The following is a 23,889-nucleotide window of genomic DNA, read 5'->3' as shown; positions in this document are numbered from 1 at the left end:
AGACAGGCCAGTCCTTGCTTACAGATAGCCCCCCAATCTGAAGCAAATACTCACCAGCAACCACACACCACACAACAGAACCACTAACCCAGGAACCTATCCTTGCAACAAAGCCCGTTGCCAACTCTGTCCACATATCTATTCAGGGGACACCATCATAGGGCCTAATCACATCAGCCACACTATCAGAGGCTCGTTTACCTGCGCATCTACCAATGTGATATATGCCATCATGTGCCAGCAATGCCCCTCTGCCATGTACATTGGCCAAACTGGACAGTCTCTACGTAAAAGAATGAATGGACACAAATCAGACGTCAAGAATTATAACATTCAAAAACCAGTTGGAGAACACTTCAATCTCTCTGGTCACTCGATTACAGATCTAAGAGTGGCTATCCTTCAGCAAAAAAGCTTCAAAAACAGACTCCAACGAGAGACTGCTGAATTGGAATTAATTTGCAAACTGGATACAATTAACTTAGGCTTGAATAGAGACTGGGAATGGATGAGTCATTACACAAAGTAAAACTATTTCCCCATGTTATTTCTCCCCCCCACCCCTCACTGTTCCTCAGATATTCTTGTTAACTGCTGGAAATAGCCTACCTTGCTTGTCACCATGAAAGGTTTTCCTCCTTTCCCCCCCTGCTGCTGGTGATGGCTTATCTTAAGTGATCACTCTCCTTACAGTGTGTATGATAAACCCATTGTTTCATGTTCTCTGTGTGTGTATTTCCCCTCTGTATTTTCCACCAAATGCATCCGATGAAGTAAGCTGTAGCTCACGAAAGCTTATGCTCTAATAAATTTGTTAGTCTCTAAGGTGCCACAAGTACTCCAGTTCTACAAAGGACTCCATATGTAGAACTATTCTTGCTAATAAACAGGTTGCACTCCACAGAGTAAAGTTACCGCTGAACTTGAGGCTTTATAGTCACCTCTGTGCTGCAGCAGCTGGATTGAGAGGACGGGGGAGATGGAAAGTTAAGAAAATCTGACAGAAGGAGAGATTTTTAAAAACACCAAGGGAAAGAAGGGACACATCAGTGAAAGCAAAAACGGATGAGGAGGATGAAGAGAACAGAATGAAAGGGCAGACAGAGGAAAGGAGGTCATTATAAAAACGGGACGGGGCAGGAGATAACTAAGGAAAAGAAAGCAGCAGACATAGAAAGGTAACATTCTAAAAATAATTTAATAAAGCTGGATGCTTCCATATTGCAATAAAGTTGCATGTTCACATGAGTGTGTTTGTGTTGTACACCTTATGTGTACATAGCCATGAGGTGTGATGCTGCTATTGAAGTCAACAGCAAAAGTCCCACTGTCTCTAATGGTGCAGGATCAGACCAATAGAAAACATACTCTGTAAAAAACCACCCACCCTGCAGTTCATATGTTCCCTTTCCAGTGGCGCTCTTCTTTCTATGGATATTGCTAAAACATCTCTAATGGGGTAATACTTAAAAGCACTCAGGTTCCAGGAGGCAATGTAATGACACAAATTAATCATTGAGCTTGGGAATTTCAAGGGAGCCTAAGGGAGTTAGGTACCTAAATACCATTGAATTCAAATGGAATCCAGGTGCCTAACTCCTGACAGAGAAAAATTAGTCAAAATTTGGGAAATATTACAAAATTTGATGCATCAGCTCTAGTCAGAAGAGAAGCAATAGCACTATCCTTTTAATATTCGTAAAATGTCCCTTATTAGTGAAAAACAATCCTGCTTAGAAGCCTCAAGGGGCTCCTCCTGATATCCTGGTAATTCTCAAGTTCATATGCAGGGATTGTTCTATTCCCCACATCTGCCCCACCCCAGAGACCATTTTCTCCCATAGGAGCAATTTTCCCATACAGCCAAGAACTTACTCCAAGTCCTATAGTTTGAAACTCATGCTTGTACTGCATCTGTGACATACTTGGAACTTGCAGGACTGTCCAGGCAATACTGGCAAACCTGATCCCTAAGTGATGGAGTGCTAGTGCGATATTAACTTCATGCTCCAGTACCACATAGCTCTAAGCAGTAGCTGCATCATATGGACTGAGCAATATGGCAAATAACTTCATGCCACTTGGGGGATCAGGACATCTTAACCTTTTTCATGGTTCTTGCCTGAGCTTATTCCAGGTCCTGCCTTCTACTTAGACTCTCTCCATCCACTATTTTCCCTGATACTTCCTACAAAAGTGGGACCAGCTTCTGAACACTTTCCCTATTTGTCTCTTCTGTGACTGCTTCAGGGATGAATTTTGATTGAGGTTGAAGCAGATGAGGAGAAGGCACACACCAAATCTTGGGTCCTATAACAACGGATCCAAACCTAATAACATCAAAGAGGTGCCTGCATTTATTTTAACTAGCACTGGGCACTTGCAACTGTACTTCATGTTTGTGTGTTTCAAATACTGAGATTTTTCACCCAATGCACCCAGAGCTCTTTCTAGAAGGTGGCAAGTAAATATTTCCCTGCTGCTGGAACAAATGTGCTGAGTTGGCATGAGAGAACCACCTTTCCTCAGCTCTTTTTACTATCACTCCTCCTAAATGAACTTTATTAAACTGTCCTTATTAACTAGAAGATATTCTGATAGTTACTGCTTTTGAATTAGCATCCCTGGCAGCAGCTGGAGCAGGCTAGGAGAACCTGTATGCTGGGACATTTTGTTAAATCAGGAAAACCTAGGCTGTAGAACCAATACCACAGCAGCGACAGTGGAACCTGTTACACAATATGCTTTTTTTTTTAATTAGTTTATCCTCTTCTCAGGAAAAATGTTATAGCTAAATTTAATAAATACATATGTAAGCTGACTGAGAATGGTATTAGGTTGTTGGGGTGATTATTTCCTTTAACAAGTATAATCACGCTCAAAGATAATCATTTTTATTCTAATTGTTAGGAGTTTGGCTCAAGTGTTGGGAATCTCAGCCTGACACAGTCATAAAAAAACAAGGTACTCCTAAATGGGCATAATAAAAGTTGTGAACTTAACCAATCCATTCTAGTTCAGTCCATCAAGCATAATGGGCAGTACCATTCTTTTTTCCTTTTAGAGGTTGTATAATTAGTGACATCATGGAGTAGTATCAAACGTCTACCTTGTAGATCATACCTGCTTTGCTACTGTCACCCATGGCCACAGCAGGAAAGTCACTTCAGCTCTTAGCCTCAGTTTTCCGATCTCTGAAAATGGAGGCAATACTCAGCACACCCTTGGAAGATCAATAATTTGTGCTGATACTGTGTTTTGAACATAAAGCTGTGCAAAGAGCTGATTTTTCAGTTCTCTGGCAGTTCCAAAATATTAAAAAGATTTAGTTTCAGATCAAACAGTTTCATTCAACCCGAAACAAAACACTTGTTTTGATTTTGAGCTTTTTATCATTTAATGAAATTAAGAGAAATTTCAAAAGTAGTTACAAATGATGTGTATTAGGTAAATTGTAAGTAACTATTGCAAAAAGTAGTTCCTTAATTTACAGTAAGTCTTCATTTAAGTGTCTCCATCATTGTAATTTTTTTTCATATCCCCATATAAAATATGGGATTTTTAGAGGAACCATTATCTTGAAATCTAGTCAGTTAAAATACATCTCAAGGTGAATAATTTTTGGTGTTAACACCAGTCCCCCAAGATCCCCTACCAATCCTTGTGGGATAACCTCACTTTCCTATTTTTTCAATGGTTTTCTCTCCTTCACTGAAAGATCCTTGCAAATGGGGGAAACTGACTATACAGGGGAGGACAGTAAAGTTATATACACACACTGCTATTAAGTGCACAAGATTTATAAGAGAAAAGTAGTGAAGAGTACAGACTCTTCCAGTTATAGTGGCATTACATGTTACTTGTAACAACACCAGATTAAAAAAAAATCAGATATGATTTCTTTTAAATAAAGTTGATAGTATCTCAAGTCAATATAAATTAATATATAAAGGATTTTGTCTTTTTGAAACAGCTTTTTTTACATTTTTAGGTTATTTTTCACTTTAGCTGAGCATTTATTAATTGATTGTTTAATGTATATTGTCATCAAATACCAATATTGTAAAATAATCTGTCAGTGGCTAATTCTATTATATAGTTTTTTGCTGCACCGAATCCATTGGTTTGTCAAGCCTTCAACGCTTTTCCCCAGAAATTACACTGGGAGTAATTAGTCATTAGTTCCTAGAGCAGTACCATTTTCTCACAGGTGGTGCTAGTTTGAATACCAATGATATCTAAAATTGAGGCAGGTAAATGTGATTGGAAGAATGGGATACACAGGTAATAGATCTTTCCTTACTTTCAGTATTAATATGGGTAACTGCATATTAATTAAGTTAGCTACTATAGTTTGTTCATATAATTGTATTAATTCACATTTTGACTATTGTACTTGACAGAATAATAAAAGCAATATGAAACAGATCTTGATACAGATGCATTGTTCTGATAGGTTTTATAATTTAATAAAGTAAGGGGCATGGTTTTGTCTTGATAAATAATGCAATATCTGTATGGACCATTTTAGCATCACAAGGAACAGTATTTCTCTGCAATAATTTTTATAATTTCTGGATTTTAAGAAACTGTTTTGGAATTAGATCCATTTGTTTTGCACAATATTTTTCATTTGACAGCTGGAAAGAGGCTAACAGATAAAGGTGGCTTGAAAAGGTCAAAGGGACGATATAGTTCAGGAAAATTACTGAACTGGGGAAGGAACTGAATTTTTCCATCTCTTGCTGTTCTCCCTCCTTCTTTTGTGTTCATTGTTTAAAAAAAAACAACAACCCAGTATTGGACTCAATAAAAGAAAGCTACCACCTAAAACTGACACTTTTCCCCTAACATTTGATGCCACTTAAGTTTTCAGTTTTCAGAAAGCTTATGCTCAAATTTGTTAGTCTCTAAGGTGCCACAAGTACTCCTTTTCTTTTTTGCGAATACAGACTAACACGGCTGCTACTCTAAAACCAGGAAAATTACTGCAAACCATAAGTCTTGAAAATGTGTGATATCTAGAGGGTGAAAGATAAAAATGTTATAGGAAAAGGCTTGCGTTTCCAAAAACAAAAGTTTAAGGAAAGGAAGAGCCCCATCCTGAGGGGGGGGGGAAACAGGTGAGAGAGAAATTAAATTTCTTTAAGAGGATCATCTTGTGTGCCTTGCTCCTACCTACATGTTAGAAATAGAATGTAAGGATATTTTAACTACTATTCTTTCTTCTGTCTCCCTCCATAGAGTGCTTTAAAGAGAAAAAACTGAAAACTTAAGTGGCATCAAATGTTAGGGGGAAAGTGTCAGTTTTAGGTGGTAGCTTTCTTTTATTGAGTCCAGCACTGGGTTGGTTTTTTAAACAATGAACACAAAAGAAGGAGAGAGAACAGCAAGAGATGGAAAAATGCAATTCCTTCCCCAGTTCAGTTTTTTGGAAGGTCATAGCACAAACTAATTGGCCTCTTCTAGGCCCCCATTTTAATCCCCTGCCTCTGAGTAGGTTGCCAACTTTGACTGAATGAAACCTCCAGGAATTCATCATATGACATTTTCTTTAATTAAGGGGGCTTTTTAACTTTGTATGAAAAGGTGTCAGTGATGCAACCCTCGGGCCAATGTACTAGTCCTCATGTGGCCCTTGTTGTGAATTAAGTTTGAGATCCCTGCATTCGGTGTTGCTCAGGAAACAGCCATGGAGAAGATGTTATTTGGCTCCCTGTTCTGGTCTGAGCAGTGCTTATTTCAGAATCGGGGGGGAAAGCGGGTTTAGCTGTGTGGTGCTAATTTCCTGAGTCTGAACATGTGATGGTGGAGATAATTCATGTGGTAAAGATACCTCAGTTTCTAGATATTCCACAGAAAATGTCTAAACGGAGCAGCAACACCCCCAGAGAGAAACTGACTATTGTAAAACAGAAAGATGCTAGTTCTGCTTGTCTGACGAGAACAGGAGCAATGAGGCTTATTCCAGACCAACCAAGTTGCGTATATTTATCATTAAATCCATATATGGCTAGATTCATCAGGAAACTTAGGTGCCTAGAAAATCACTGGATTCACAAAACCTGAGTTTAGCTCTTAGGCTCCCTATACAACAAATGGGGAGACCCAAGTGCCTCTGAAGGGGATTCACAAAAGCCAGTATGCTGGGAGACTCCCTGCATAAGATGGCCACAGTAAGGTGTGTGTGCACTAAAGCCAGCCCCTTTTGAAGATGGGCATCTAAGTCCTGGTTGCAGGGAGGTACCTAGCTCTGTTTGGGATTCTCAGCTACAAAACCTGTCTTGGTGTTAGGCGCCTAATACCATTTTTTCAAGAAGCTCGAGGGGGAGAAGAGCGGGAAGCAGCCCTCCCTCATAACTTTTGGCCTACTGCTTAGAGTACTCACTTGGAACATGGGAGACCCCTGGTTTAAATCCATCCACCCACCCCACCTGAGGGGAGAAGGGGAGTGCCCTGACCACTGTGCTATAAGATACTCCAGAGTGTGGCTCCCTCAAGCTCTCCTGTTGAAGCTGTTCCACTGTGGATAAATACTTAAGTCATTGGAGCAGGAGGACTGGCGCCTGGGTGCTCTAATTACCAGGCTATACAGTCACTCATACTTGCTCTGACTCTCTATCTTGGGCCCAATGATTCAGAGTGATTCCTTAATGCAAAATTTCATGTTTTAAGGTGGCATATAAAGGCTTAGGGGCCTAAAAATGCAAATAGGTGCCTTGAGCAATTTACAAAAGCATCTAAGCAGCCTAGAGGCCTAACTCCCATTGAAAGTCTGTGGTAGTTTGGTGCCAAACTCAGGTGCTTTTGTGAATCTGACTAGGGGCCTATTTGTATCTTCAGGCATATCTTTGTAAATCTGGCTCATAGACATTTAATAAGACCAATACCTGAATGGTAGCTATGCCATTCATGAATTAGTCCCCTGGATGTTGTTATTCAGTCCCCCGCTCTTTTGTCCCTCAGCCTGAGTTTGTTTTATGAATCAGGATGTGTGATTGAAACAAGGACATAAATCTGTGAAAAGACACATGGAAGGTAAGCCAAAATAAAAATCCACATACCTCTCCTTGAGCATAGGTTATTACATTTCTCTGAAAAGGTCTTTTTCTCGGGATTATAATGTGGTGAATTGATAAATTCATGAGTTGATGGTGTGTTTTTTTGGTACAGGTCTGAATTAGCGGTAGAAGGTCTTGAGTATTCGTTGCTAGGAATCCCTTGTGTTGATCTGCAAATGGGGTAGGAGTAAAGGATTATCTATAGGAGACAGCACAGTCTAATATTTTTGGACAAGTGCATCAAAAATATTATTAGTTTTAGTTTCTGGAATTTTTGCTAACTGACTTGCTTCACTGGTATGAGTGATCCCTTTTGTTTGCAGACATTTGATCAAATGAGATCTGTTTGCAAGAATGTTCGTGAAATGTATCACCTGCTTGCATGAATAAATATTCACAATGTTTTGTGAATATCACAGCAATTTTGAAAAACTTTAATTATTCACATCGTAAGTACATTCAACTATTGCTAATGCTTTTGTGTAATTTGCAAAAAGAAAAGAGGAAGTGGGTGGAACTCTGTTTCTAAATACCATGTACCCAGTGATCACTCATCTGCCATGACAAGCAAATACTCAACTACGAGCCCATGGACAAACCAGAGGCTAAAGTTTTCTGTAACAGTTGCACATAACAAATAAATCTGTAAATAAGCACCACAAATTTGTGGATAAGCAATGTATCTCATGCATATTTGCAATTTACTGCATTTCACAATGATTCTTTTACAAGAATACAAAAGCATGGAATTAAAACCAGAATATAAAATATTTCATGACAATAGTAATGCTCTAATAAATTTGTTAGTCTCTAAGGTGCCACAAGTACTCCTTTTCTTTTTATGAATATAGACTAACACGGCTGCTACTCTGAAATATTGCATCTACTTACATTCTCCTTTTTTACAATTTTACAAGATCTGGTATGATCTAGTCTCTCCCCCTTTCTCTGAACTCATTTCCAATTTAAGAATATCTTTCTGGTGAGGAAGTACTACAGCAATGAATGCAATATTCCAGCTGTGGTAGCACCAGTGTCAATGTGTATGATTACTGTCTTTCTGCTTGGGTATCCAAAATTGCACTGGCCATTTTGTTGCCTTTATCATACTGTAAACTTATCTATGAATAATGCTTTTCGACCATTTATGGTGGACTAGGAAACTATATCCCATCCTGGCAGAGAATGGCCTGACTTCAGTTGGCATACATTCATTTCATCAGCTGGACTACAGTGCAATATGCTGGGTCACGAAACCATTAGTCCTTAGTTTACTCCAGCTAGCACAGAACATTGCAGTACATCTTCTCAGTAACATAAGCTATTATTAATACACCTGTCCGCCACTATTCCCATAGAATAGCAAGTTCCAGGTCTTAGTTCTTTATCTTCAGGGATCAAAATGGCTTGGACCCAGGAGAGCTAAAAGATTTTCTGAAGCTCTAGTATGAGGATAGTGGTCAACAACTCCACCCCTCTGTCACAACAGAACTTACATTCCCTCCCCCCCCACCCCCCGTGATAAAATCTGTGCAGGAGACAGCTTTCTTGGGGGCAGGTTTGAAATTGTAGAACAGATCCCCACAGGAACTAAGGATCATCACAAGCCTCACACCTTCTGTTCTAAATGGAAAGCATGCTTCTCTGACCTGCGTTCTCTAATGTACGGACGTAGCAGCGTGAACATAAAAGCCCTATCAAACCAAAACACAATGCTGCCCTACAACTAAAACACAGTTCTCCCTCAGGGGAGGATGAGAGAATGGACTTCATGTGACCGATATTGCACATATTCCAGTGCACTACTGGAAAGGCTCTCCACCACTATAGTTATTAGGATGGAATAAAAAACTGTATAGAACAGAACATGTCTAATATGGTGTCTTATTACTCTTAGATTCCCTTCAGCATTATTACTTTAAAATTTCTCCTTCCAACTGAACATCTGTCTGAGATTACTTATCCACTCATCTATTAGCCTGCATTTTTCCTCAACTGAATTCAGTTTCATTTTCTGATCTCTAGGTTCTTTTGCATTTCTCTGTCCTGCTAAAACATGAATTTAACATAATCCACAAATATCAGTTAACTTGGATGTGTAAGCAAAAGCATCTTCACACTCTAGAGAATTAAGTGATTTTTCACTCTAGTTCTTTAACTTTAATCAAAAATTTTCTGACTTTTGTCCTGGGTCTTGGGGAGCTGCCTGACAAACTAAACTGTTGTTTATAAAATCTTTCAGTTAACTCAAAAGCAATCCCTTTAATACTTCTGATACTGTGCTACTTGCCAGGAACGTTGATGTTCAAAAAGAGAGTATGATACAAGTTCCAAACGAAATATGGCCTTTTTCTGATAGTTTTGTAATTTTCTAGCAGTTTCTTTTCCCTTCACTGTGCTCACATTCTTCTCTGTGGGCTGGACACTCAGTCTGGACTACATGTCCAATGATGCAATACTTTCTCCCATCTTGGTGAGGGGAGGTGGTGTGTTTATTATAGAACTCTATAGCCATGGGGCATCATGGGAAATATAGCCTGGCCAGAAAGCGAAACCCATAGAGAAGAGTGGGATCACTAGGCATCAAAACTACATTCCCCCGATGCATTGAAATGTCACTTTGTATCAAAGTATTTTGCTTTTCAGATGAAAAGTTTCCTTTCCAATTTTCCACATCCTTTCAAAAATTGTCAGTGGTACAGTAAGTTCATCAGCAAATTTTCTTAATATCCTAAAATTCACATCAGCTGGACCAGGTGATTATTTTAAAGATTTCTCTGTATTCTTTACCTATTCTATTCCCTCTGCTCTTTACCATTAGTTACAGGGATTGTCTTGTTGGAATATTTTTTTTTCTTCCCTCTTAAATATAGATTTTTAAGGACTTCAGCATTTCAGCCTTTTTAAACCATAATTACATTCATTCTGCACCCCCTGTATCCTCCCCTTTTTATTTTATTAATGGTCCTGAAAATTCATTGTCTCCTCCTCTGTCAAATGCAGTCAAATAAGCCAGGCTGCACCTCAGTATGGTCTAGGCTGGAAGGGCTGGACAGGAAGAGCAAAACACATGCCAGTTTCTGAAGCCACCCCAAACTTCTCCATTAGCTAGGGTTGCCAGGCGTCTGGTTTTTGACCGGAATGCCGGATCAAAAAGGGACCCTGGTGATGCTGGTCAGCATCACTGACCGGGCCATTAAAAGTCCAGGTGGCAGCACAGCGGGGCTAAGGCAGACTCCCTGCCTGCCCTGGCTCCGTGCAGCTCCTGGAAGTAGCCAACATGTCCCTGTGGCCCCTAGACGCAGGGGCAGCTGGGAAAGCTTCACGCGCTGCCCCCACCCCAAGTGCTGGCTCCACAGCTCCCATTGGCTGGGAATCAAGGCCAATGGGAGCTGTGAGGGTGGTGCCTGCGGGTGAGGGCAGTTCACAGAGCCCCCAACTGTCCCTCTGCCTAGGGGCCGCAGAGACGTGCCCACAGCCCTCACCCCCTCCTGCATCCCAAACCCTCATCCCTAGCCCCACCCCAGAGCCCACGCTCCCAGCTGGAGCCCTCACCCCACCCCAGTCCAGAGCCGCCCTGCCCCAGCCTGAACCCCAGATTTGTGGCCACACCCCCAGCAGAAGCCTGCACCCCAACCCAGTGCTGCAGCCTGGTGAAAATGAGTAAGTGAGCAAGGGTTGGGGAGAGTGAGCAGTGGAGGGAGTGGGGGGATGGAGTGAGCAGGGGGCAAGGGTGTTCAGTTTTCTGCAATCAGAAAGTTGGCAACCCTACCATTAGCTACTTCATATGTTGCACCACTTCTACCGCAGACACGGAGGCCTTGCTGACACACTAACACTGGTTTACTAAAAGTGACCACATATGTTTACACTAGTTTATTTTGGTTTAGCTTAAACCTGTTCCTAGTTGAAAAAAGTGTTCGCTCAGCCTTAGCATCTGTTCAATTAAACGGCATCTTCAGTTAAACCAGTGAAACTCTGCATGTAGACAAGTCTGCACCAATTGTCACCTCTGGGAAGACCAGGCCATAACCCCCCTCCTTGGTCATATGACCCAGCCACATCTCCTCATGCCCACAACTCAGCTCCTCCAGTCTTCCTTCTCCACCTCCATGACTCAGCCTCACCTCCTTCCTTTCCTCCCAGCCCACATGACCTAGTCTTCCTCAACATAGGTGTTTAGTACAAAGAATGTTTAATTAGACTCTTTAAAACTTCCAATAGCAAAATAATTTTGCCACAGTTCTGAATGTGACATATTCACATTTCTGAATTTCAAAGCTGAATATGTTTCAGAGTAGCAGCCATGTTAGTCTGTATTCACAAAAAGAAAAGGAGTACTTGTGGCACCTTAGAGACTTACAAATTTATTTGAGCATAAGCTTTCGTGAGCTACAGCTCACTTCATCGGATGCATTCAGTGGAAAATACAGTGGGGAGATTTATATACATAGAGAACATGAAACAATGGGTGTTACCATACACACTGTAAGGAGAAAAAAGAAAAGGAGTACTTGTGGCACCTTAGAGACTAACAAATTTATTAGAGCATAAGCTTTCGTGAGCTACAGCTCACTTCATCGGATGCATTTGGTAAGGAGAGTGATCACTTAAGGTGAGCTATTACCAGCAGGAGAGTGGGTTGGGGGGAACCTTTTATAGTGATGATCAAGGTGGGCTATTTCCAGCAGTTGACAAGAACGTCTGAGGAACAGTGGGGAGTGTGGGGGGGAATAAACATGGGGAATTTACTTTGTGTAATGACCCATCCACTCCCAGTCTTTATTCAAGCCTAAGTTAGTTGTATCCAGTTGACAAATTAATTCTAGTTCAGCAGTCTCTCGCTGGAGTCTGTTTTTGAAGTTTTTTTTGTTGAAGAATTGCAACTTTTAGTCTATAATCGAGTGACCAGAGAGATTGAAGTGTTCTCCCACTGGTTTTTGAATGTTGTAATTCTTGACATCTGATTTCTGTCCATTTATTCTATTACATAGAGACTGTCCAGTTTGACCAATGTACATGGCAGAGGGGCATTGCTGGCACATCACTACAAAAGATTTTTTTTTTTCCCCCCGCTCTCCTGCTGGTAATAGCTCACCTTAAGTGATCACTCTCATTACAATGTGTATGGTAACACCCTTTGTTTCATGTTCTCTATGTATATAAATCTCCCCATTGTATTTTCCATTGAATGCATCCGATGAAGTGAGCTGTAGCTCACAAAAGCTTATGCTCAAATAAAGCTGAATGTCTTTCCTGGTTTTGTAATAACCACAACATGAATGTAAAACAAGCTCCAAGCCCCATAGTGAGGGACAAAGGAGACGTACCTTCCATTGGATGGGTATGGCTTTTTAGCCCCTCTCTCCTCATGGTGTCTGTCAGATCTGTGGCTCTCATAATATTGGTGCTGCTTATTGAGGTGAGGGGTCTCAGCATCAGCCATCTTGTTTTTCACATGTATTTCTTCTTGCTGAAATCTTCTGAGCTAGAGAGATAAAACCAATTCAGTTTATAGTTCTAATTACTCATTGACCAGCATTTGCACAACATGATCACCCCTGTGTTAGTTAAGATTTCAGTAAAGTGATTGAGAAGTACAGTAGTGTGTGGGTGTTTGGTGGAGAGGGTAAGGAAGCTGTCCTTAGTCCATGAGTAAGATGTAGCTTCTCAACAAGGAAGTAAGTTTCCTTTTACTTTTCCATTGCCAAGTAACTTTGACTTTTCTGCGTTCAACAGTACAGGTATTTAAAAAGATTTTTCTTGTCTCCTAACCTGATTACAAGGACAATGCATATCATCCTCCTGTGTTCTTATATAAAGCATATCTCAAGACTCCTGCAATGGTGTCTTTTTTGTATAAGACATTAAGCATAGGAAATGCACACCTACCTATTTAGGTGTGCATATATGTGCTTCCCCCTGACTTTACTAGGAGCCATGTACATCTGACAGCAAAATTTATCCCTGCTAGTATGTTTAAGGAGAGAACACAAATGCCCTTCAAAGGGAGGATTATAGTTCTATCTATAGTAGGGGTGGGGAAACTTTTTGGCCTGAGGCCATGTCTAGGTATGGAAACTGTAGGGCGGGCCATGAATGCTTACAAAATTGGGGTTGGAGTGTGGGAGAGGGCAAGGGCTCTAGGGTGGGGCCAGAAATGAGTTCAGGGCGTGGGAGAGGGCTCCGGACTGGGGCAGGGGGATGCGGGCTCTGGGGTGAAGCTGGAGATGAGGGGTTGGGGTGCAGGATGGTTCTCTGGTCTGGGACCAAGGAGCTCAGAGGGCAGGAGGGGGATCAGGGCTGGGGTTAGGGCACAGGAGGGGTGCAGGCTGAGTGGCACTTACCACAAGCAGCTCCCGGAAGCAGTGGCATGTCCCCCCTCCGGCTCCTATGTGGAGGTGTAGCCAGGTGGCTCTGTGTGCTGCCCCATCTGCAGGTGCCACCTCTGCAACACCCATTGGCTGCGGTTCCTGGCCAATGGGAGCTGCAGAGCCAGTGCTTGGGGCGGGGGCAATATACAGAGCCCCCTGGCTGCCCCTAAGCGTAGGAGCTGGAGAGGGGACACGCCACTGGTTCCAGGAGCCATGTGGCAAGCCCCAGACTCTGATCCCTGGCGGGAGCTCATGGGCCAGATTAAAATGTCTGAAGGGCCGGATGTGGCCCCTGGGCTGTAGTTTGCTCACCCCTGCTTCAACCTAGGTTATATACCCAGACACACGTGCCCCCTTCCCAAAAAAACCAAACTATTAACATGGGATAAGATTGAGAGTACATTATCCTCAGTTATTTAGGGTAAAATACATTAAAGGTTGTCATAAATATAAAAGGAAGGGTAAGCACCTTTCTGTATACAGGGCTATAAAATCCCTCCTGGTCAGAGGCCAAGTCCTTTTACCTGTAAGGGGTTAAGAAGCTCAAGTAACCTGGCTGGCACCTGACCCAAAATGACCAATGAGGGGACAAAATACTTTCAAATCTGGAGGGAGGGAAAAGGCTTTTGTCTGTCTGTATGATACCTTTGCCGGGAACAGATCAGGAAGCAAGCCCTCCAACTCCTGTAAAGCTAGTAAGTAATCTAGCTAGAAAAAGCTTTAGGTTTTCTTTGTTTTGGCTTGTGAATTTCGCTGTGCTGGAGGAAATGTGTATTCCTGTTTTTGTGTCTTTTTGTAACTTAAGGTTTTGCCTAGAGAGATTCTCTCTGTTTTAAATCTGACTGCCTGTGAGATTCTTTCATTCTAATCTTAGAGTTGTTTTATTTTTTCTTTGTGCTTCTAATAAAGTTCTGTTTTTTAAGAATCTGATTGGGGTTTTTAGTGTTCCTAAAAACCCAAGGTTGGTCTGTGCTCATCTTCTTTATTCTCAAGCCTCCCCAGGAAAGGGGGTGTAAGGGCTTGGGGGGATATTTTGGGGAAATAGGAACTCCAAATGGTCCTTTCCCTGATTGTTTGTTAAATCGCTTGGTGGTGGCAGCATTTACCTAATCCAAGGGCAAAGACTTTGTGCCTTGGGGAAGTTTTAACCTAAGCTGGTAGGGGGTCTTTCATGTGGGTCCCCACATCTGTACCCTAGATTTCAGAGTGGGGAAGGAACCCTGACAGAGGTGTTGTAATTATTCTCCAACAATCAATGTTATAAATGTAGAAAACTCAAATGTAAGGTTAACCTTAAAAGGAATCCGAAGGTCTTAAGGTTGTTTGCATGTAATAACTGCATAGTTCCATGCCTTAACTCTGCTGTGTAGGGATACCATGTAACAACCAGACAATTGTGATTAAGGCATAAATATTTATAGACCCAAATTAGATGTAACTGATTTGTAAAAACTTCCCCTTCAGCTTCCCGTCCCTCATTTTTCCTCTGGTGGTGGCAGTGAAGGGAGGAGTTAAGGTTGTATGGCTGACAAATGGGGAACCACCATCTTCCCTGAAGGCAGGGAATGGCTTCACTTCCATTTTTCTCAAAGGAATGCTATGACCTTTTTGACAATGGGCCACTGTCTTTCCTGAGAGCAGCTTGTGGCCTCGCTTTCATGGAGAACAAACGAAGATTGCAGCTAATTTGAAAGATGGGCCCTTTGTGAAATTATAACTGTCTCTCCTTCAGCAAAGAAAGCAGCAAAAAATGACCACAGTTTCTTCTAATGTAGCCAATACATGAGATTTCAACGACTCTTAATAAGTTTTCATGAGTCCATTAAGATTATGCAGGCTCTGTGTACAACCTCAGAGACACAGGATGCTAAATTTAAAGTTCTCCCTTTAAAATTTGTTTTGTCCAACTAATTAACTTGTGTACGTGTACAGTCTCAGAATATTCATTCTGTACTCAGCCTCAGTGCTGTAGTTTTGGGGAGCATATACCAGGCCCGAGTCCTTAGCTGTGGAACTACAGTACCTTACTACCCTAATGTGCCCAGGCTCCCAGCTCTGCCCATTTCCGACTGTGTGATCTTGGACACTTGAATTACATTTCTCGGCTCTTTAATATCCTTACCTGGAAAAGGGATAGGCTAATTTTCACATCTACCAGACTGGCTTCCTAGTCCAAAATTTTAACCCCCTGAGCCCCCTTTTAAGTAGAAAATGCCCCCCACCCCGCCCCTTTACCCTGGTCCTCTGGGAAAATCAAGCGCTTAGTAAGCTAATAACACAAAGACAGCAGGTGCAGGACTTCGAAAGGGTCACCCCTATCTCTTCCCCCACCAGCAGGGGCCCCTCTCGGAGAGTGTCCAACCCCGCCCCAGCGCCTCCGGCAGGGCTCTCCCCCCAAAAATCCCCACCACGTTAGACCGCGGCCATGCTCTAGTCCACAAAAAACCCAGCCTCTAGACCCCTGTCTGCACAGTCTCCTGCAGGCCTACCCCATGCACTTCTCCCGCCCGTCCCCACGACCTCTCTCTCCCATGCCCCTCGTTAAAAGGGTCTTTAAGGCTCCTCACTTGTGCGGCGGCGGCGGCGGCACCCGGGGCCTCTGAGCGCGAGGGGGGTTTAGCTGAAGGTTCCTGCCTGCCTCTCCCTGGTTTGCCCTCCAAGCCAGCGCAGCTGCATTTCCTTGTGTGGGCAGGGCAGGGGGAGGGGAGGAGGACGAGTCTCACAGGTGGAGGACAGGTCCCCGCGGCTCTCCGCTCTTGCCAAGGCCGGAGCTTGCTCCGCTGGGGAGTTTCGCTTCGCGCCGCGCTGGCTTCGTGGCCCGCTGCTGAGGCCAAAGGGTGGGTAGTGGGGGGGGGGGGGGAGGACCAGGCCACCTGAGATCGGGCGGGGCGGGGGGGGGATGTTGATGAAAGCAGGAGTCCAAGAGCCGTGCCCTGTGCTGCAAGCCAGTAATTGGGACACAAGTGGCTGTGAGCCGGCTACTTGCACCTTGGCTCTCTAATGTGTATACAGCGATTTGGAGCTGTTGCTGTGTAGTGATATTTATGCCAAGTATGTGGGGATGTTCCTTTGCTTTCTGGGCAGTAACTAATGGCGGGGGGAGGGGGGGGGGACACGCGACAAGGGAGCAGGCCTCAGAGTGGGCAGCAATTAATTGCCTGTTTTTACCCCCCAGCTCCAGCCCCTATTGTTTTGCACATTTAAACAGTACCTTTTGGGGGCAGAGGAGTCTCAACCAGGGGGACATGTACCCCTAGGGCAGGGGTGGCCAACCTGTGGCGCCGGAGCCACATGCGGCTCTTCAGAAGTTAATATGCAGCACCTTGTATAGGCACCGACTCCGGGGCTGGAGCTACAGGCGCCAACTTTCCAATATGTGGGGGGGTGCTCACTGTTCAAATCCTGGCTCGGCCACAGGCCCTGTCCCCACTCCACCCCTTCCCGCCCCCTGGCTTCTCCCCCTCAGAACCTCCTGCAGGCCACGCCATGAAGGAGCTGATCGGGAGGGGAGGGAGGGGGAGGCACGGATCGGCGCAGCTACTGGTGGGCAGGGGCTGCTGATGCATGACTGTGGCTCTTTGGCAATGTACATTGGTAAATTCTGGCTCCTTCTCAGGCTCAGGGCGGCCACCCCTGCCCTAGAGGTACACAGAGGTCTTTTAGGGCGTACAGCAACTCATTCAGATATTTACTTAGTTTTACAACATGCTACATAAAAAGCACCAGTGAGTCAATACAAGCTAAAATTTCCTACAGTGATTTATTTATACCACTCTATATATTATACGTTGACATGTAAGTGCAATATTTATATTCCAATTGGTTTACTTTATACCTATATGGTGAAGATGAGAAAATAAGTGATTTTTCAGTAACAGTGTGCTGTAACTACTTTGTATTTTTATGTCTGATTTTCCAAGCAAGTAGTTTTTAAGTGAAGTGAAACTTGGGGGTACGCAAGACAAATCACACTCCTGAAAAGGGTACAATAGTCTGAAAGGTTAAGAATAAGCCACTGCTTTGGATTTCTAAGCAGAGCAGGGGAACAGATAAGTGAGACAACGGCACAACCGATTACAGCAGGGGTTCTGAAACTGGCGGTTGTGACCCCTCGGGGTCACAAGGTTATTATGTGGGGGGTCACGAGCTGTCAGCCTCCACCCCAACCCCAGCTTTGCCTCCAGCATTTATAATGGTGTTAAATATATAAAAAGTGTTTTTAATTTATAAAGGGGGGAGTTGCGCTCAAGCTTGCTGTGTGAAAGGGGTCGTTGGTACAAAAGTTTAAGAACCACTGAATTACAGCCACACAATTAGCCAGTGCTCCATCCCCTTAAAAGTGAAGGCTGAGTGGAATAAAGTAATAAGCAGGAGTCAGGATGGAGAGAGATTGAGGAGTGAGATACTGATGCAGACCCTGGGACAAAGGGATGATGCAGCCTGGTAGGCAGTACTGCCAGCATAAATCCAGTCTGACATCTGCATGAAACACAAAGTGGGTGAGAACAAAAACAATGAGTTGTCCTTGTGGCACCTTAGAGACTAACAAATTTATTTGGGCATAAACTTTCGTGGGCTAAAACCCACTTCATCAGATGCATGGAGTGAAAAATACAGTTAGCAGAATATATATCAAGTGGGTGAGATAATATTTTAAGCAGCTGGACTGCAGCCTGTAGCATATGGATTGGTCCAGGTGTCAGGAGATAGAGGGAAAAAATGAAATGGAAGAAAAAGAAACAAGGTCATAAATGACTGCATAAACTTATTGCTCCCAACTCTCATGATTTGACCATGGGCCCGGCAACATTTGGAGTTTTGCTAATAACCCACAGCTCCTAGAACTGTGTAACTATGTGAGAATCTTTCATTTATTAAAAAGTAAGTTCTAGCCCTGCTGATTGCCAAGAAAAGCTGGCAAATGGACCCCTGAAGGCTCAAACACCAGAAAGCAGATAAAAAGTCCCTAAAGTTGTTACTGTATTTTAAGATAATCTCATGTATTTTGAACATTTAGGGTTGGCAATTCTGTAGTCTGAAATCCCTGAAGAACAGAAACCCAAAGAAGACAGAGTAAAAGAGGAGAGATCTGGGCTCAGGAACTGGAAAGGTAGGAGTGAGGGATTTAAAAATTAATAAAGGGGAAAAAAGAGTGGTCTAAGTCAAGAGGGAAATACATTAAACTTTAATTTGATATAAAATAGTGTTAATTGCCCATTTGTATCAATAGCCTTCTAATTTCTTTGCATTATTTATAAAAGTACTTGGTCTGGTTGATTTGAGTATAGGACTGGGAATTCTTGCTTCTAATCCCAGGCATGCCAATCCTTTGTGGTCTTGAGACTCTAGTCCCTTAAAATGTCTTGCGGGTCTCTGTGATTCCAGGCATACAAGTCTTTGATAACTGTCTTATTAGCAAATAACATCAGGGAATGAGAATTTACTATTTTAGTTTAGGAAAGAATAATGCATTGCTTCCCACAAGACATTTCATATCCAGGGCTGTCAAACAAAATTTGATTTTTTTCAGCAGCCACCTAAGAAAGATTGAATAAAGAATGTCCCTGAGATCCCTGAATCAACACACAATCAATAGTCTAGAGTGGATAGGCATATTTTTACCTTACTTGCTGTATTATACTTATCAAGACTGAAGATAGTGTCCCGTAGCAATCTGTCCTCCAAGAAATAGTCATGTTCTTACAACTCTGCATATATCAGAGCATTGTGTGTCCTCTCCTTGCAGTTCTTCTGACAATAATGCAGAGCTGTGCAGCTGCATGCATCTGCACAGGTACTAGAACTACGGGTGCGCCAGGTGCTGCTGCAACCCCTGGCTTGAAGTGGTTTCCATTATATACAGGGTTTACAGTTTTTCGGTGGCTCTTAGCACCCCCACTACACAAATTGTTCCAGCCCCCCGTGTGTCTGTCAGAGATGACAGACAGCTAGGAGGGCTGCGTGGGTTTGTGGGATTTTTTTTAAAAAGGTGTGAAAATTGTGAGGTGTAGATATTATGGGATGGAGCAGTTGCTGGGAAGCTGACCCCATGCTCCTTGTCACCCTGTGTGACTCCTTTCTGTCCCACCATGCATTGCCAAAACTTCCCAAAAGAGAGTGCGCTGGATGGCTGTGGGTTGCACACTGGGATACTTCCCCATGGTGGATTGCCCTGTACAGCAACACGAGCATTCTTAGTGAGAACGCACGCACACGAGCAATTTACTAACTACGGCAGTTTTATGCTGACACAACATGCATCGATCAAAGTTTGTAGTATAGACATGGCCTCAGTCTTCCACTCTTCGTAGAGATGCATATCAGAGACTTTATATGTCTGAGCAAGGCATAAAGCAAATTCCCCCTCCCACACGAGCATGTCTTAGGGAAAACGGCAATGTAAAAAATAGACACCCACCCCCCATATGCACACCCTAGATGGGCTGACTCTATATTTGTTCTAGAAGCTAAATAAGGTGAGTGGAAACTTCTGTGATGTTTTAGCTTTAAAAATAGTGCTTTAGCAGAAAATAATCTTTTATGGTACTACAAACTGTTCCAGCTATTTAAAAATGTGGTGGCTGTCTGCATAAAAAGTGTCTTTCCAGCTGTGGAAGGGTGAGTACCACTAGCCTATAGGCATCTTAGGGCTTGTCTAGACTTGGAGTAAAAGTTTCAAAAGTGCCTAAATCCCATTTTCAAAAGTGATGTAGGCAGTCGGGAGCCTAACTCACTTAAAAACTTTGACCCAATGTAACTCTATTGTAGGCACTACAAAAGTGCAAAATAGGGCATATACCAGACCAACTTACTTTGGTAACTTACTGGGAAAGGTCTTGTCAGTATTTTATACCAGTGCAGTTCATTCATTCATTCATTCATTCATTCATTGACGTTTTCACCAGCATAGCTAAAAATATCTAGTATAGCCAGGGCAGTAGGTGCTGATCCTGCAACTGTAGAGAGTTCCCATCCATTCAGATCCTCATTGAAGTCTATGGGGTTCCATACAGCTGCAGAGTTCTGTCCATGTGGATCCATTTGCAGAACTGAGGTTGAAGATGCCTCTTAGTTGTTTCTAGCCGGAACACTACCCTCCTAAGGTCAACATGACTAACATTTACACTGACATTTTTTTTTCTCTTATTATAACTGGAATCTCTAAGATTAGTAATTATAAAAAGGCTGCGAGTTTGTCACAGAGGTCACAGAAGTCACAGATTCTATCACCACTGTGAATTCTGCAGCGGCTGATGCGGCTGGCCCGAAGGCCACCTGGGCAGCTCGGGTGGCCCCTCAGCCAGCTGCACCGGCTGCTGGGGCAGTCCTGGACCACCACCCCCCAGCAGCAGCAGCAGCAGGAGTTTGGGTGGCGGGCTCAAAGCTGGGGGTTGGGGCACGGGAGGGGGTGAGGGCTCTGGGTGGTGCTTACCTCAGGGGGGAGAGGGGGAGGCGGTTCCCTGGAAGCGGTGACATCCCTCGGCTCCTACGGGGAGGCATGGCTAGGGAGCTCTGTGCACGGCCTCTGCTTTCAGGCACAGCCCCTGCAGCTCCCACTGGCCGTGGTTCCTGGCCAATGGGAACTGTGAAACTGATGTTCAGGGAGGAGGCAGCACAGAGACCTGCTTGGCTGCGCCTCCACCTAGGAGCTGAGGGATATTGCAACTTTCAGGGATGCGCAGAGCTGGGTAGGGAGCCTGCCAGCCCCACCAACCCCTGCGCCCCAGCACCAGTAGGGGTCCTGAGCTGCGTGCCACTGCCCCCCCACAGCACCCCCAGGCCATCCCCCTCCCGAAGATTTAGTATGGGGTATATAGTGCAAGTCATGGATAGGTCATGGGCCTGGAATTTTTGTTTACTGCCTGTGACCTGTCCATGACCTTTACTAAAAATACCCATGACTAAAACGTAGTCTTAGTTATGAACAAGAGACTAATATCAGCAGAAGAATTAATTTGCTTTGGGGGTGGTGTTTTCTTGTGCTTTTGTGTGTGGTTTTTTGTTTTGTTTTGTTTTGTTTAACAGATTTTAAAAGATCCAGTCTTGTAGAGTGGGATATAAACTGAGTTTTGGAACCAAGTAATTGGTTATGTCTCAGTCAATTTTCTGTTCTAGTGAAAAATAAATATAATCACACTGGATACTGCCTCGGCAAAGGAAGTAACAATCGCAAGTTTTTATTAATACTGTATCTTTGCTTTGGGATGTTACATATACACACTTTATTTCTTAAAAAAAAAAAGCAGAATCATCCTTAGACATCTTATTTTTGTTGTATTTTTCTGTCCACCCACTTTCCAAAGCAAAGTTCTTCCCACCTTCTACTGAGCAACAAAAAGCACATTCTCTTTCCCCAATAGATCTTTGTAGGGAGAGGAATCTGCTCAGATCATGAATTCAGATGCTAGACTATGGAATATCTTGGTTTAGGGCGTGATCCAAAACCCGTTGAAGGCAATAAGAGTAATTCCATAGACTTCAGTGGGCTTTGGATTTCAGTTCTCAGCATGTCCCTTCAGAAATCTTATTCCTCCCAACTACAACTTCCATAACATCTTTACCACCACAATTTTCCACTCTCATGTTGACCTTCTTCAGAACGGTTGTTATTGACTAGTTAGCAGGTGTTAAAGCATTTTCATCCATTCTTGTTTCTGTTTTCCTGAATCTGAAAATGAGTTATTTTAGGCTGAAAGCATTTTTTTTTCTTTCAAAAGTGACAAAAGGAAACATGCATACATTTTTCTACTTTTGAAAGCTGAGTAACTCTGTCCCATTTCTTACCAGCACCCTGCTATTGTACCAATGTTAGGGGAAGGTATTTTCACAGTAAAGTCTCAAACTTGGTAGTGCCAATTCCATATTTAAGGTCTTTTTAAAAAATACTTAGCACTTTATATATAATCCTAGTATTTCAAAATAAGCTGAATATAAAATGTAATGTGGTATTTTGACACTTATTCAGATATCTAGAACCAGTTTGGATCTTCAGAATCTTTGATTTTTTTTCAAAATCTCTGGCCCCAATTAAGCAATGAGCTCCTTACAGATGTACAGCCTCGATTTTGCCTAGATGGAGTTCATTGCAGTACTGGGGCCTAAGGTCCTAAGGCAGGTATTCTCAAACCTTTTGTTCATAAGATAGACCACAGCATAACATAGAAATCTTCTCCCACACAGTTGCGTGAACCACTTTCCCTCCCATTGGTGAGCATGTTACATCCTAGACTGCTTACGTGGAAAAGTTATATTAGGAAAATATGCATTTTTAGTTGCCTTTAGTGTGCTAGATGCTATGTGCTTTTTCAAGAGTTAATCACACAAGCTACTAAGGCTCTTCATTTTGTTCCATCTTCCCTGTATTCTCCATCTCTGAGCTGGAAACAGGTAAAACCCATCAGAACGTATTTGTTCTTTCTTTTGCATTCATACCTACCAGAGCCAGTACCCGTGGCAGTCAATGAGCAGACCCCTATTTACTTCAGTGGGCATTGGTTTGGGACCAGAGTAAATGGGAAATTGTGTGCACATAAACAATGGCTAAAGGTACCCAAACATTTTGTTTCTGGCAGACATTTTGTACTGTGATACTGAGCTTTTCACATCAGGTATTGTCTGCAGTCGTATTGCTAGTGTAATACAAACAAAAATTCATTCATATGAATAAAAAGAACAGGAGTACTTGTGGCACCTTATTTATTTGAGCGTAAGTTTTTGTGAGCTACAGAGTTCAAGCGTAGAAGTTTCTGGTTATCAGGGAATAAGATACAGATTATCAGATTATCAAGGGGTGCAGAGTTCAGTTTAGGATCGGATAGCGTAAGGAATACATAATCTGCAATATCCCTGCTTGGGGGTAAAAGGTTAACGGGTCAAAGTACAGACATAGAGACATGAGGTTATGTTGTTCATGTAATGGCTATGTTCAGGTGTGGAGTATAATGAGTGGATATGATGATGAGGATGGATTTACGCTCACGAAAGCTTACGCTCAAATAAATTTGTTAGTCTCTAAGGTGCCACAAGTCCTCCTTTTCTTTTTGCGGATACAGACTAACACGGCTGCGACTCTGAAACCTGTCATATGACTAAGTTTTTCTTCTTTTATTTTGACCTACAGAAAAATAAAAGAAACAGCTCCATCCTGTGGTCTATATTGTTAATGGCAGGTGTGTGTATTTGCTAGAGCAGAGTCAATCAATCTTTCTTTGCGGAATGGTAAGAAATTTGAGTTATTTCGGGTAACTTTTTTTTTATTAAATCTTCTACACACACATTACAAATCTCAGGGCTTCCATCAGTTTATTTCACTTTCGCTTTTGATTATTTTCAAGACCCACACAGCATATACTGTGCTTATACTGCCAGTACTCCAACACCCTAAAAAGCAAGTAGCTCTACCGAGTTTCACAAACTTTAATCATGTTAACTGTGCCAGAAAGGTCTGTGCCTGG

General features: G+C 42.8%; 1 protein-coding gene and 1 long non-coding RNA gene across 3 annotated transcripts in view; one reads left to right on the top strand and one right to left on the bottom strand.

The window, feature by feature from the left end:
• Positions 1-16,150, bottom strand: part of LOC119851559 (MARVEL domain-containing protein 3-like) — a 25,131-nt gene extending 8,981 nt beyond the window's left edge. Inside the window, exons 1-4 of one of the 2 annotated variants that reach the window (XM_043508416.1) lie at positions 16,003-16,040; positions 12,989-12,992; positions 12,392-12,549; positions 7,065-7,231 (exon numbers count right to left, since the gene is read on the bottom strand). In XM_043508416.1, the coding sequence (XP_043364351.1) occupies positions 7,065-7,231; positions 12,392-12,507 (283 nt within the window). In that variant the 5' untranslated portion in view covers positions 12,508-12,549; positions 12,989-12,992; positions 16,003-16,040. Of the gene's footprint in view, positions 1-7,064; positions 7,232-12,391; positions 12,550-12,988; positions 12,993-16,002 lie in introns of both variants that reach the window. The other variant, XM_038391587.2, reaches the window with a different exon arrangement.
• Positions 16,147-23,889, top strand: LOC119851561. The gene is made up of 3 exons (XR_005291296.2): positions 16,147-16,272; positions 18,453-18,545; positions 23,556-23,889. It is a non-coding gene; the product is annotated as an uncharacterized LOC119851561 (long non-coding RNA).

Source organism: Dermochelys coriacea, chromosome 2 (assembly GCF_009764565.3).
Source record: "Dermochelys coriacea isolate rDerCor1 chromosome 2, rDerCor1.pri.v4, whole genome shotgun sequence".
NCBI classification, from domain to species: Eukaryota; Metazoa; Chordata; order Testudines; family Dermochelyidae; genus Dermochelys; species Dermochelys coriacea.
This window is presented reverse-complemented; position numbering and strand designations above follow the sequence as displayed.